The 16,415-nt window shown below is 18.2% G+C and overlaps 4 protein-coding genes across 4 annotated transcripts in view; 2 read left to right on the forward strand and 2 right to left on the reverse strand.

Annotated features, from left to right (window-relative positions):
- The window catches only part of PGSY75_1325800 (hypothetical protein), a gene marked incomplete at both ends in the record, with an annotated part of 4,101 nt that extends 1,487 nt beyond the window's left edge, over positions 1 to 2,614 (forward strand). Inside the window, one exon of the mRNA XM_018787318.1 lies at positions 1 to 2,614. This exon is cut by the window's left edge and continues 1,487 nt beyond it. Within this exon, the coding sequence (XP_018640060.1) occupies positions 1 to 2,614 (2,614 nt within the window).
- A 361-nt stretch (positions 2,615 to 2,975) lies between these two features.
- Positions 2,976 to 10,982, reverse strand: PGSY75_1325900 (hypothetical protein; the record flags this gene model as incomplete). Its single annotated transcript, XM_018787319.1, has 2 exons — positions 2,976 to 3,014; positions 3,147 to 10,982. The coding sequence occupies 2 exons, from the start codon at positions 10,980 to 10,982 to the stop codon at positions 2,976 to 2,978; spliced, it is 7,875 nt and encodes a 2,624-aa protein (XP_018640061.1).
- Positions 10,983 to 12,142: 1,160 nt separating this feature from the next.
- PGSY75_1326000 (hypothetical protein) lies at positions 12,143 to 13,039 on the reverse strand (the record flags this gene model as incomplete). The annotated part of the gene is made up of 4 exons (XM_018787320.1): positions 12,143 to 12,164; positions 12,270 to 12,349; positions 12,443 to 12,769; positions 12,977 to 13,039. 4 exons carry the CDS (start codon positions 13,037 to 13,039, stop codon positions 12,143 to 12,145), a joined length of 492 nt encoding a protein of 163 aa, XP_018640062.1.
- A 741-nt stretch (positions 13,040 to 13,780) lies between these two features.
- On the forward strand, positions 13,781 to 15,437 carry PGSY75_1326100 (hypothetical protein; the record flags this gene model as incomplete). The annotated part of the gene is made up of 4 exons (XM_018787321.1): positions 13,781 to 13,821; positions 13,950 to 14,758; positions 15,079 to 15,198; positions 15,394 to 15,437. The coding sequence occupies 4 exons, from the start codon at positions 13,781 to 13,783 to the stop codon at positions 15,435 to 15,437; spliced, it is 1,014 nt and encodes a 337-aa protein (XP_018640063.1).
- Between the last annotated feature and the right edge of the window lie 978 nt (positions 15,438 to 16,415).

Consider the following 16,415-nt stretch of genomic DNA (forward strand, 5'->3'; position numbering starts at 1 on the left):
TGATGATCATCATCATAAAGATTATTTCTATGATATATGTGACACATATGACATATATGACACATATGATACATATGATGATGACAAAGATGACGATGATTATAATTATAATTATAATTGTAATTATTATTATAATAATCCAAACCCTTATGAAAGGAAACAAAACCATAAACATCTTCGCAATAACAAAAAAAGAAATAACGATGGATCAATGAAATATAAAAAGTTGGACGATCATTTTAATAAAGAAGAATCAATTAAAAAAATAAATGGACAAAATAAAGAATATAATTATGACATAAATAAATATAATTCTGATTCTAATTATATGAATAATTGTATTACATCTATTATATATGATGAAAAGGAAAATCAAAAAGAAGAGAGAAAAAAATATACACATAATTCTACAGTTGTCATATTAAATAATAAAAATTGTTCATCTAGACAAATTGTCACAAGAAGTATGAAATATAAGACTGCTAGTTCGATTGAAACAGATGAAGATTCTAAAAGTTATTTAAATGATATAGATATATTAGATGATACATTTATTATTAAAGAAAATATTGTTGTAGAAAAATTAATGTTAGATGATGAACTTGAAAAAATGCTTACAGAAAGGATGAATGAACAGAATGATAATATTGTAACATTAAAGAATAGAAAAATAAAACCATTAAATTTAAACATGCATGAAAAGGATAATTATATAAATTTTTATAGTGATGATAATGAATTTGATGTAGAAATTAATAAATGTGTATGGGCAAATGAAGACATTGTCAAAAGGAATAAACGAAAAAGAAGAAGAAAAAAAATATATATACAAAGACAAATACAAAGACAAAAACAAATACAAAGAGAACCAGATAATATAAACAATTATATGATAAATGAATATCATAATAATATATATCAAGATATAATCATTTGTGATAAAGTTTATGAACATGTAGAGAATACATGTAATAATAAAGAAAGGTTTTATAACGATAATTTTAAAATGAAGAATACATATAATTATAAAAAGAGACCTTATAATTATATCACAGACATGTGTAATAAAAATGTTGTGAATAAAAGAAGAAAGATATCTTCTTTAGATAAGGATGAAAATTTTACTTTTAAAAAAAATTATGAAAATGATAAAAATAAAATGAAAAATTTTTTTTATTCAGAGTTTTTATTTGATTATAATCCATGGATTGATAATGATGTGAATAAAAATCTTCAGGACGTTTTTTATGAGAAACAATTTTATAAAATTATGAATGAGAATTTTGAGGTCTATACTATTGAGGATGAGGAGGAAAATAACAAAGATGAAGATAATAAAGAGGAAGATAATAAAGAGGAAGATAATAAAGAGGAAGACAATAAAGAGGAAGATAATAAAGAGGAAGATAATAAAGAGGAAGACAATAAAGAGGAAGATAATAAAAAGGAAGACAATAAAGAGGAAGATAATAAAGAGGAAGATAATAAAGAGGAAGATAATAAAGAGGAAGACAATAAAGAGGAAGATAATAAAAAGGAAGATAATAAAGATCAATCTGGTAAGGATCAATTTATTGAAGAGGAACATATTAAATACCGCGATAACAATAATAATAATATAATAAAGAAACTGATCGAAGTATATAATATAGAAAATGACAGTGTCACAATGTATATTGTAAATAATGAAGATGAAAATAAAAAGAATCAACACAATGAACATATTTTAAAAAAAGATAGTAATAGTATTGATTTTTTTAATAGAGAAAATAAAAAAGATATAAAAAATAAGACATATACAAATATAAAAAATATAAACATGAATTTGTATACAAATAAGTTGAAGAAATGTCCAAATAATATATTGAAAAAAAGTATGATGCATAAAAATATAATAAAAGAAAAGATGAATAATGAAAAATATAAAAATAATAAAATAAATAATAATCAGAATAAAAATCAATGTAAAAATTATTTTATTGATCATTGTAATAATAATAAAAAAAATAATAATAATTTGGAAATTATAAGTATGAATAATATTCAAAATTCTAAATATATATATAATCATTTTGAAAATAAATCTATAACAGAATCTGTATATAATGATATTATGAAAAAGCTCAGTAGAAATATGTACTTTTTAAATCATGAAGATAATATATTTAATTGTGTATCTAATTATAAACATTTAATGAAAAAAATTTTATATTTTGAAAATGTAATAGAAAAATATAATATTCATATGCGTGTAATACCTGCTTTAAATATACAAAGCGTCAGATCGAACAGAGAAAATAAATATGAACTTAATGAAAATAATCCAAATAAATTATCAGATGGAAATTATAATAAAAATAAAGAAAAGGATAATCATATGGATAAACTTAAAAATATAATTCATAATATAAAAAATAAATGTCGAGAATATAAAAATACATTATATAAATATAAAAGATATATGTGTTGTAAATATATATATGGAAAACAAAATTGTAGCCGGTTCATAAATAGTCAAAATAAAAGTAAAAGTAAAAATAAAAATAAAAATAAAAATAAAAATAAGAATAAAAATAAGAATAAAAATAAAAATAAGAAATGTTTAATAAGTTAAAAAATAAAATAAAATACACATACATATATATATATATATATATATATTTATTTATATATATTTATTTATTTATATATATATATATTTTTTTTTTTTTCTTTTTTCACAAACCAGTATAATATTAAGGGATAAAAAAAATGAGTTATATAAAATGTTAATTTTTATAAACGAAAAAATATGAAAAAAAAAAAAAAAAAAAAAAAATTAAGGTTAGTATTTACAACATAAAAATAAAAAGATACATACATACAAAGTATTTATGAGGTATTTAAAAAGTAACATTCAAAAAAAAGGTACAAACATAAAAATAAATATAATATATATATATATATATATATATATATATGTATATATAATTATTTTAAAAATCAAAGAACAGAGATACACTGCTAGATGAATCCTGAAAAGAAAAAAATATAAAATAATAATGTCTCAAGGTCTTTTACATATATATATATATATATATTTATTTATTTATTTATTTACATTTAGGTTTATATTATTTAAATTTTTGATATCCTTATATGTTTACCTCATCAGACAGTTTTGCTTTCGCCCGTTGTACATTTTTTTTTTTTTTTTTTTTTTCATTAATTTTTTGTTTATTTAATGAAGAATTATGATCAGTTAGCTGTAGGATGTGGCTATTATTTGTGTGTACATATAATTTATGATTTTTATTTTTTTTAATATATATATTATAATTTATTTCATTTTCTTTTACAAATATGAAAGAAGAACAAATATATCTGGGCATATTAATAAAAATATTTATAATTTGTGTATAAAATTGTTTAATATATGTAATATTAATATAAGCATTTTTATAAACCTTTTTAAATATATAGAAAATAAAAAGGATAATTTTTTCTTTTAAAAGAAATAAGATTTTATTAATTTTTTTCATATTTATTGTAGATGAGATATTTTCATTTATATGGAAATCTTTTAATTCATCAGTTTGATCTTTTAAAATAATACTTGTTACAGAATTTTTTTTTTTTTCTTTTGTATTTGAATTATTATCATCTATAATGATATTTGAATTTGCATTTTCAATACTTTGATTATCTGTTTGGTTGAAATGATAAATGTTTTTAGATGATATGCACGATGATGGTGACAATGACGATGATGATGATAATGATTGTGACGATGATGTTGACAATGATGGTGACTTATGTGAACACAGAGAAGATGATGTATTATTTTTCTTTTTTCTTTTAGTTACTACATTTGTATTTTTGTTTGTTTGTTTTTTTTTTAATAATATAATTTCATGATTTAGTTTGTTAATTTTATTTATACAATTATTTATTTTGTTATGATTATTATGTTCATCATTTATATATATATATTCCTGTTTCTCATCTTTTAGTATTATATTTTTATTATTAGTTGTGCATTTTTGATGACATTGCATATACATATTAAAATATGTATTTTTTTCCTCTGTAAGTTCGTTTAATAAATTATTTGTAATTTCTTTATCTTTTATTAAAATATTTTTTTCTAATATTAGATCTTTAATAATTAAATCTTTTTCTTCAATTAATTTAATTTTATTTTTAATATTTTCTTTATGAATATTTATCAGATCTTCTTTGTTTGAAATTATTTCTTTAAATTTATTTTCTGTATTTCTTATTTTTTCATTAGAACAATCATTAATATGTTTTATATATATATCTATTTTTGAATACTTGTCTATTAATTTATAAATATATTTTATATTTAATATATTATCTTTTGTTATATCATCATTGAATAATAAAAATACATTATGTATATAATTATAATTATTTTTTATACATAATATAATATTATAAACTATATCATGTAGTATATTTGTCTGTTTGTTCTCATCAAGACATGCACGATATTCTTCAATCATAATTTCAGCTTCTTTAAAAATTGAAATATCTAATGGGTTCATATTGTTTGTGTATGTATTCATATCTGTTTTATCTTTTGGCATAATTACCTGATCGTAAAAATTGTTGACATGGCTATAATTTTTATTATTTGAATTATCATTTATATAAATTGTATTGTTTGAATTATCCACCTCATTAATATTTATTTTATCACTCTTGTTGTAAAAAATTTCATTCCTTTCATCGTCTGGATGAGTTTCTTTTTTTGTATTATCATCAAGAGGTTGAATATTTGTGACTAGCGATTTATTATATTGTATGTATAATTCATTTAAATAAAATATACAACAAATAAAAAAAATCATAATATTCTTCACTTCATAATTTTTCATAAATTCTTTAAAATTTATAATTTTCTCTTTTTTATAAAAATATATTGATGTATTTTTTTTTTGGATACCCAAAAATTCTAAACAGGATGATTCATCGTAGTTTTGTTTCTGTGGATTATTATAAAAATAATTTTCTTTTTTTTGATGAGTATCATCATGAATATTAATAAAATTGAATTTGTCTATACTTTTATTATTATCATCATTATTGTTGTAACTATTTATTATTATATCATCCTTTATGTTATTATCATTTTTCTGTTTTTCCTCATCAAAAAATACATTATAATTACATTCATTTCTCTCCTTATTATAAAAACTATTTATATTATTATTACTCGATAATTTAACATCTATTGATGATATATAATTAATGCATTCTTTTTTTTTATGGGCATCTGGTGTGTCCTTATATTTATCATCACCATCATTTTTATTCTTTACATAATTATTCAAACCATATATATTGTTCAAACCATATACATTATTCATATTATTCATATTATTCATATTATTCATATCATTCATATTATTAATATCATTTCCATTTTGCATATAATTAAATAAACACATAGATATATCATTCAAACTGTTATTATTTAGAAGCATGTGTTTCATAGGATCATTGTCTTTAAAAAATAACATAGTATGAATGATATATTTTATTTGTTTTATTTCTTTTCTTATGTTATGAATAAAATTAAATATTTTACTACACATAAAATTGTTCATAGCAGGAGTGTTGGTTTTTTCAACATTATTTTTATTATTATTATTGTTATTATTACTTTTATTATTACTTTTTACTTTTGACTTATTTTTTTTCTTGTTCACAGATTCATCTTTTTTAATAAGAATCTTTTTATATTTCAAATTAACATAAGAACATGTACACATATGTATATTAAAAGGAATATTTTTTATTATATATTTTTCAATTTTAAATATTTTTTTATTTTTATTCTCTTGATCATAATAACAACTAGATATTTTCTCAGTAACATCATTTTGTTGAGGAGAAGAACATATATGATATTTATCATCAGCATGTTTTTTCTCGGCTGAATCATTTTCAATATTATAATTTTTATTATGTTGTGAATTTTCATTCACATTATTATATGAACAATAAATAGGATCTAATTTTTTAGTTACTGTAGTTGTTTGGTTTTGTTTTTTTTCAACAATTAAATTATTTCCTATGTCTTTATTTTCATACATATTATTAGAAATAGGGTTACTTACAAAAGAATCATAATTAAAATAATGATCCATATTATTTATTGTATCAGTGTTTGTATTATTATTTTGAATTATAATATTATAACAATTCAGATATTGATTAAATATATTTATTAAAAACATATCTAGATAAAAGCCTTTACAATTCTCACATAAAATTAATGTATGATATAAATCTTTAGAGTATTCTCTTATTTTCTTTTTTAAAACTTTTGAATCATTATCATGATTAATATTATTTTGTATATCTTTTTTAGGGTTATAAAAAAAATCATCATCCAAAAAAGAATGGCTAGTTTGTACATATTTATTTTTCAATTTAATTGTATGTGAGTGTAAAAGTTTCTTTTTTTCTTTGTAGGAAAAATAGGACCTAGAATAATATTTATTATAAAAATTATTATCATCAAAATAGAAATTATTATCACAAAAATTTTCATCATAATCATCAAAATTATTATCACAAATTTTTTTATCATAATCATCAAAATTATTATCACAAAAATTTTTATCATAATCATCAAAATTATTATCACAAAATTTTTTATCATAATCATCAAAATTATTATCACAATTTTTTTTATTATCATATTTCTTTTGTTCATAGTCCATACTATCCGAGGAATATTTCAATATTTCTATTAACGATTCTACATCTCTATTTGAATTGTTTCCTTGGCTATGCACACTTTTATTATTATACATATATATATTTTTATCTTTTCTTTTCTTATACATTTTTCTAATTTTTTCTTTATTATTCTGTGACATAATAATACTATCCCTTGAAGAATATTTTATTAAATCCTTCTCATTTTTTATATGATTTTTTTTTTTTTTTTTTTTTTTGTTTTTTCCATCTCCTTTTCTTATTATATATGGATCACTTGAAGATTCATATTTTTTATATATATCATTGTAAGAATTACTAGAATAGTAGGATGATACATATGAATAATTTCTATTTCGTTTGTTTAAATATTTCATATCTGTATGATATTCATCACTTGTATTATATATATATTTATTTTTTTTATTATTATAAAATGTATTAATAGTTTGTGCATAAGCATTCATATTTGTAGGTGTTACTTGTATTTTTTTATTTTTTAACATATTATTTTTTATCATCATTTTTTTTATATTAAAATCATGTACCCCACACATATCAGTAACAATACTTTTATCACTTCTTTCAACATCATTTGTTTGTATATATTTTATATAACAATTTATTTTATCAGTTTGTATACATTCATGTGTAATATTCTTCTCCTCAATATTTCTATTTTCTATTTGTGTATTAACACTTTTTTCACTTGTATTTATTTCTTCTGTATTCACACTAGAGTTCATAAATGAAATTTCATCTTTTGTGTCTACTTGTTGGTCATATACAATTTTTTCATCTGTATTTATTTCTTTATTCAAATATTTATTTGTGTTGATAAGAATATTATCTGTCTGGCAACAAAAATGGTTTTTATCGGGTGGTATAATATTTGTTGTTTGGCAATCAGAATCTTTTTTATCAGATGATATCATATTTGTTGTTTGACAATCAGTGTCTTTTTTGTCAGATGATATAATATTTGTTGTTTGGCAATCAGAATCTTTTTTGTCAGATGATATAATATTTGTTGTTTGGAAATCAGAATCTCTTTTGTCAGATGATATCATATTTGTTGTTTGGCAATCAGAATCTTTTTTGTCAGATGATATAATATTTGTTGTTTGGCAATCAGAATCTTTTTTGTCTGATGATATAATATTTGTTGTTTGACAATCAGCGTCTTTTTTGTCAGGTGATATAATATTTTCTGTTTGGCAATAAAAGTCCTTTTTTATATTATCTATTTTTATATTATCTTTTTTGATATGATCCGTTGTTACAATTGAATTATCTTTAATATTCCTTTGTAATATATCAATCGTTTCATCATATGTCTTATTTTCTTGTTTATATGAATATTTCTTTTCAGTTTCTTTCATGAAATTATCATCTTTATGATTATTATCATAAACATTTGTTATGTGTGTATTATCCATATAAGGACTATGTTGAGAATTTATATTATTTTGATTTTGAGAATTTATTATATTTTTGTGTATTTGTATATTTTCTTCATTCATTCCTTCTGTTTGTATTAAATCATTCAATAAATATTCCATATTTTTTGAGAGTTTATTATTTTTTATTTTTAATTTCTCTACTATTTTTTTTAATGATTCATTTTCTAATTTTAATTCTGAACAATAAATTTTATAATGATTAATATTATGTTCACTTTGTTGACTATGATTTATATCTAATTCGCTTAATGAGAAATTACTTTTGTTTAAGAAACTATTCATTTTATCGAATGATATATTATTTATATTTATATTATTATTATTATTTATATTATTATTATTATGAATACATTCTTGTTTAAATTTTTCTTCAAAATGAATACATAAATTATGTATATGCTCAAAGTCTTTTTCTAGTATATTATATTTATCTAGAAGTGAAGTATAATTTTCATTTTTTTTATTAATTATAATATTTTTTAATTCTAATTCTTCTACGATTTGTATTTTTTCATTATTTAATTCTTCATATTGTTTTTTTAATATATCATTTTCATCAATTAATCTTTTTAATTGTATTGTTAAAATATTTTCATTATTTGTATGTTTATCATTATTAGGTTCTATCTTATGATTCTTTTCTTTTTCAAAATAATAATAACCTTGTTGTATACTTTCATCCATATTATTATATGACATATCCATATTTACATTTTCATAAAAATTATGATATTTAAATGTATCTATTTTATCATGTTGATTAATAGATATAATTCTTAATAATTCATTTAATTCATCTGTTAAATTTGAACATTTCTCTTTATATTTTTGTATTTCTTCTTTTTTCTTTATATTATCTATATTAATAATTTCTAATTCTTTTGTTATTTCGAGAAATTCTTCTTTCTCTTTTAATAATTCTTTAATTTGTTTTTCATTTTTTTTTAAATTCATATTATATGTATTTTCTAAATTTTCTATATCTTTCTTTAACTCAACAATTTGGTTAGCTTGTTTTTCTATAAATGTATTAGCTGCATGTAAACGTTTTGTTTGTGATTGTAATAGATATGAATATTCTGTTTCTTTTTTTATGCTCATATCTAATTCATTTTCTAATTGATTCAAAAAAATCATTTTCTGATTCTTCAAATTGTTTATGACATTATTTAATTCGATAATTTCACTGCTTTTTAATAACAATGCATGTTTCAGTTGTTTATTTTCAACTTCAATAATGTTTAATGACTCACCCCCAGATATATTATTCTGCAAGTGTATATTACTACAACTATTACTACTACTATTATTATTGTTATTATTATTATTTTTATTTAGGTCACTTATATAATTCTCTATTATTTTTTCATATTCCTCATTTTTTTTTTTCTCATTTTCTAAATAGCTATTTTTTATTTGAACTTCACACTTTAATCGAAATATTATATGTTTATAATTTATAATTTCATTTTCCATCGATTTATATATTTCATTATGTTCTAGATTATAAGGATGATTCTCTTTATTTGTATTATCATTCTCAGACATTATATTTTTCATATTATTCTTATTAATATATCCTATTTCATCATTTTCTTGATTCTTTTCATTGATATTATGTTGTGTGTGTTCCTTTTCTCTTTCTCTTTCTTTTTCTTTTTCTTCTTTATTTTTATTCTGTTTACTTCCTTCGATTGTTGAATTATTACTATTAGATATTATATCGTTTACACATATACTACCGTTCTCCCCTATATTTAATATATACGTCGTGCTTTTGCTGACACAATCCACATTTTCATTATTAAAGAATTCATCTTGTGCATCCTTTGTGTTTATGTTTTTTCTAGGAGGAGCATTTAATGGGTGCACACAGTTTGAATTATTCACATTATTTATATTGTTTATGTTATTCATATTGTTTATGTTATTCATATTGTTTATGTTATTCATATTGTTTATGTTATTCATATTGTTTATGTTATCCATATTATTTATATTATCCATATTATTTATATTATCCATATTATTTATATTATCCATATTATTTATATTATCCATATTATTTATATTATCCATATTATTTATATTGTTTATATTAATTGATTCGTCATAAATAAAATTATCATTTGAAAAAATTTCCTTAGGCCCAAATTCATTCTCCACCTTATCATTATTACTAAGAATACATGGAGGCTCATTATCATCATGCATTTGAGAACATACATTATGATGATCCATATTCACAGGATACATATTTTTTATAATTATATTTCCTTCGTTTAAAATTAAATTGTTATCATTTAACATATAATTCGTATTACTATTATCCTCATTATTATTCTCATTTATATTTCCTAATTTGTTCATATATATTTGATCATTATTTTTTTTAAAAGAAAGATTTAAGGCATTATACATATTATTATAATTATTTTTAGAATAAATGTCAGGGATATTTATTATATCCTTCTTTTCAATTTTCATATGATTAATATCTTCATTCTCTCCTTGGCCAATATTTAATTCTTTATAATTATTATCATTATAATTATCATTAATTATTTTTTCATTATTATCAATAAAAGAACTAGTACATGACATACCACAATCTATTTCTTGTGGTCTTTCAATATCATTATTTAAAATGTTTTCATATGAACAATCAAAATTTAATATATTATCGTTCATCTTATTACTTTTATTATCTCCATCATTTCCTTCAATTTGTATAGGGATATTCATAACATCCTTCATATTAACAAATGAATTATTTAGGTCCATAATTATTTCTCTTTACATTTTAAAAAAAAAAAGAAAAAAAAAAAAAAATATAAAGATAAAATAAATAACCTTTAAATACACACATAAAATATATTGTTTATGAGGTTTTATATATATTACATTTTTTTTTATAATAAAAAATATTCATACAATTATATAAATGTATATAATATATATATATATATATATTTATTTATTTATTTATTATTCTTAAAAAAAAAAGAAAAAAAAAAAGTGCGTATGCTTATAAAATATATATATTATATATATAATTTATGAGATACGCGAAACTTTATTATTATCATAATATATATATATATATATATATTTTTTTTTTCATATTTCTTAAAAAACATATCCATATGTACAATTTTTAATTTTAATTGAATATATTCATACTAATTAAATATTTCTTTTCTTTTTAAGAAATATGAATATAAACCTTAGAGCATTAAGCATATCCATTTTTTTTATGGTTCATTAAAATATATATATATATATATATATATATATACATTTAGACATTTAAAAATTATAAGCATTTGTAATAATTATATGTAAATATTTATACATATATATACTTTATTTATTATTTTTTTCATTGAATAGTTATATCTTTGCATTGAGCCCTTTACATAACAATCATATAATAATAATATTATATATATATATATATATAATATATATGTATCAGGAGAAAATACAAATAAAGATAAAATGACTGCAAAGGAATCGTATATAAAATAAAATAATGTAACCATATTATCCTTATATATCAAAAAAATTATATATATATATATATATATATATATATATATTTCATTTAATTTATTTTTTCTATTTTATTTTTCTATGCTATATTGCAATTTTCATTGTTTTGGTCTTATAAAAAAAAAAAAAAAAAAAACATCCATAAAATTATATGGTCTTGTATATAAGTTATATATAACAAATTTTACAGAAAAAATATAAACTTAAAGATAAAAATATATATATATATATATATATATATATATGTGTGTATTTACATAATTGTGCTAAATGAAAAAAGAACAATAATATGGAATATATTATTTTTTCATTAAACCTTAAAAAATATAATATATATATATTATATTTTTTATTTTTTTCCTTTATATTGTATATAATTAAAGGTTATATTATGCGTGTTCGACTGACCACCTAAAAAAAAAAAAAAAAAAAAAAATTAATAATATTACTCATTCTACAAATATGACCATAAAAATGTAAATATATGTATATTATATTTTTTATTTTTTTTCTCACATAAATCTTGTAAAGAAAAATGGGAAGCATATAAGACATGTTATTATTAAAGGTGAGAACATGTCTAATCTAACATCCACCTATAAAAAAAAAAAAAAAAAAATATATAATACACATAAATATATACATATATATTAATATAATAAATAATTTTTAGAAATATTTTATATTACATATTGCGATATTTTATATCTCTTTGGTGGTAAAGGTATTTTCATTCCATTATATAAATATTTTGTAAATAAACTTGTTTTAAATTTTTCTGTAAAATCTTTTTGTTTATTCATAAAGCTATAACTACTATTATAATCAAACTTTCTATCAGCTCTTTTAATACCTTTAATTTCTAATGGTTTTAAATATGGACAGTATTTATAATCTATATTTCCTACGTCTATATTTTCACCTATATGTGACACATCACTCTCTTGTTTTACATTTATATTCTCAATAACATCATTATGTGTGTTTGTATTAATTTTATTTAAATTTCCTACTATCTAAAGGGAAAAATTATATAATAATAAAAAGAAACAAAGTATATAACATGAGATAAAATAATAAATAAATATAAATATATATATATATATATATATATATATATATATATATATATATATATATATATATTTTTTTTTTTTTTTTTTTTTTTTTTTTTTTCCCATTAAAAAAAAATACTGCAAATTTTTCTTTACAATAATTATTACCTTATGATTTATAAAACCAGGTATAAATTTACCCTGAATTCTTTTCAAATAATTTATCATCATTGTTATTTTATTATTCCCCTTAACATATAAATTTTGTTATATATACATATATATTATATAATAACATAACATTAAAAAAATTAAATAATATATATATATATATATGTTATATTATTTTTAATAAAAAAAAAAAAAAAAAGAAAAAAAAAAAAATTTTTTTTTTTATATATACAATATATTGTGTATGGAACAAAATTTGTAGTTTGTCCCATGCATGTTCCATTAAATTAAATATATATATATATATATATTATATATATTTATATATATAAAATATATATATTATATAATATATATGTAGGTATATATATTTTTTTATATATAAGAACCGCCAAATGTATTTTTTACGTATATTTATATAGAATATATTTTTCAGAAATTTAATAATAAAACTATTTTTTAAAATTAAGAATAATATAAATATATAATAAATATAAAAAATAAATACATATATATATATATATATATATATATATATATATAACATATAATTATTAATAATATATAAAAAAAAAAATATATTAAAAATGATATTCATATAAATATTAATAACTTTATGAATTCTGATTAAGTGTAAATATAATATATTATTATATATAATTAAAAGTAAAAACATTTATCATACATAAATAAATATATATATATATATATATATATGCGACGATTTGATCTATATATGTACACATAAACATATTTTTTGTTTTCGTTTTTTTAACCTTTTTACATTACAATAGAGTCATAATGGATGATGATGTTGTCATTGATGCCAACCTCATGAAAAAGTATATTAAAAATAAATATATACATATATATATATATATATTTTTTATTTTATGTAATATTTCTTGTGGGTATTGTTTCATTTTATTTCATTGGTTTTTCTTTTTTTTTTTTTTTCATTTTTTTAAAGGTTTGAAATATGTGCGAATTTTAAGAGTGAAGGATATATAACAAGCATAGATTTACTAAATAATATAATAGCCACTACAAATACAAAGAATATAATAAAAATATATGATATATGTGAAAGGAAAGAAAAGTTAACTTATAGTATTAAAGATTTAGTTGTAAACGATATAAAATTATTAAAGAAAGATTTAAAAGAAAATAATGAGTTATGTATAAATTATGAAATAGAAGAATGTTTATTTACAGCATATGAAAATAAAAAGAAAATGAAAATATATCATTATGATATAATAAATAAAAAAGTATTACATATATATGAGTTATCTGATGAAATAATAGATAATAGTTTTGTGTTACATCCAAATACTCATATATTTATTGTTGCATTAAAAAATAAAGAATTAATTGTATATAATATTAAAAATAAATCTATAATATATAAGACAAATGTTCAAAATAATAATTGTATAGTATGTTATAATAAGTCAGGTATATTATATGGTTATACAGGTAATGTAAATACAATTTATTTATGTAGTTGTTTTGGAGATGATTATAATGATGATTATTTTGCTAGCTTTGATATATCAAAGGTAACAGTAAATGATAATTATTGTATACACATGGATTTTTCTCATGATGAAAAAAAAATGCTTATAACTACAAAAAATAATTCCATATATACAGTGGATGCATATACAGGACATTTTTTATATTCATATAATTTTATGTATGAAAAAAATTCTCCTCATATATCTTCTTATTTATCTTATCCCGTTTTTTCGTTCGACTCAAATTTTGTATTATCGGGTAATGCATATAAGAAAATATAAACAGAAAAATTAAAAAAATAAAAAACAATAAAAATATAAAAAAAAATAAAAAAATAAAAAAAAATAAAAAAAAATAAAAAAATAAAAAAAAATAAAAAAATATATATGTATGAATATTTTATATGTGTATTTTATATATTTTATATATATTATATATTTTATATATATTATATATTTTATATATGTTATATATTTTATATTTGTGTCTATATATATTTTGTATATCATTTTTTGATTGCCTTATATCCTTATTTTACAATTTATTATTTATTTATTTTTATGTATATTTATTTCAAGGTGGACAAGATGGCCATCTGCATATATGGGATGCACAAGGAAATCATGTGATCAAAAATAACATAAAAAATAATATTTTATTTATTAAGTGGGTTTATAACAGGATGGCATTTGTAACAAGTAAATATATTCATAATTTGAGAAAGAAAATGGAAAATATATATAATTTTATATGTACATATTGTTGTGTATTTTGAATATCCACATTTAAGTGCATATATATATATATATATATATATATATATATATTATATATATGTATATTTTTTTTTTTTTTTTTTTTTTTTTTTTTTTTTTTTTTTTTTTTTTTTTTAGCTAGCAACCATCTATTAATTTGGAAGCCATCCAAAAATGTTTGAGAAAAGTGGCATTAAAAGAAAAACCTACGAATAAAGAAATAAATGTGTATAAAAGAAATATATAATATATAATATATATGTATATATTATTTTTATATATTTCTTAATTTTTTATTTTTTAATTTGAACTTTTTGTGTACCTTGTTTAGTTTTTTTAATTTTGAAATCTCCGATTAGTATTTTTTATTTCATTTTTATAAGATAAAAAAAAAACATAATTTTTATTCATAAAAAAATTATAGAATTTATTGAACTAATATCACCTTTTGTCTCATACATAAAAAATATGGAAATATGAGGATAAGATCAAATTATTTTATTTAAAAAAAAAAAAAAAAAAAAAAGATTATACAATATTATCTAAGTATAAATAATAAATATGAAAGTTCCATAAGAGAAGATATTAATAGAACATATACAAAGCATATATTATTTAAGAATAATTATGAAAAGTGATAATAGCTATTCTTTAATTTTTTAAAAGCATATAGTAATTATAAAAAAGAATTGTGTTATTGTCAAGGTATTCCATTTACACTAGCAACGTTTATGTTGTATATTTTAATGAAAGACATTATTTTTATATAGTTCATATATTTATTGGATAAATTTAGATTAGTTCATTTATTTTGATTGGATATTTATTAAATGAATATATATATATATATATATATATATATAATATATATATTAGATATATTGTTATGATATTATTTCTCTCAAATACTTAATCATTTACAAAAAGAAAATACACATATTATAGTATGTGTTCTTCTTAATTATTTATTAATCTATTTTCTTATAATATCAATATTTTATGTGCTATAAGGATATGGTATTTTTTTTTTTTTTTTTTTTTTTTATGCATCATTCCATTTGTCTTTTTCAAATTTACAGCAAGATTTTCATATTAAAAGAATCCTATGAGAATATTCTGAATGACTTAGAAATTTTATCTAACCATGAGCAGTTGGATAA

This window comes from Plasmodium gaboni, chromosome 13 (assembly GCF_001602025.1).
Source record: "Plasmodium gaboni strain SY75 chromosome 13, whole genome shotgun sequence".
NCBI lineage: Eukaryota > Apicomplexa > Aconoidasida > Haemosporida > Plasmodiidae > Plasmodium > Plasmodium gaboni.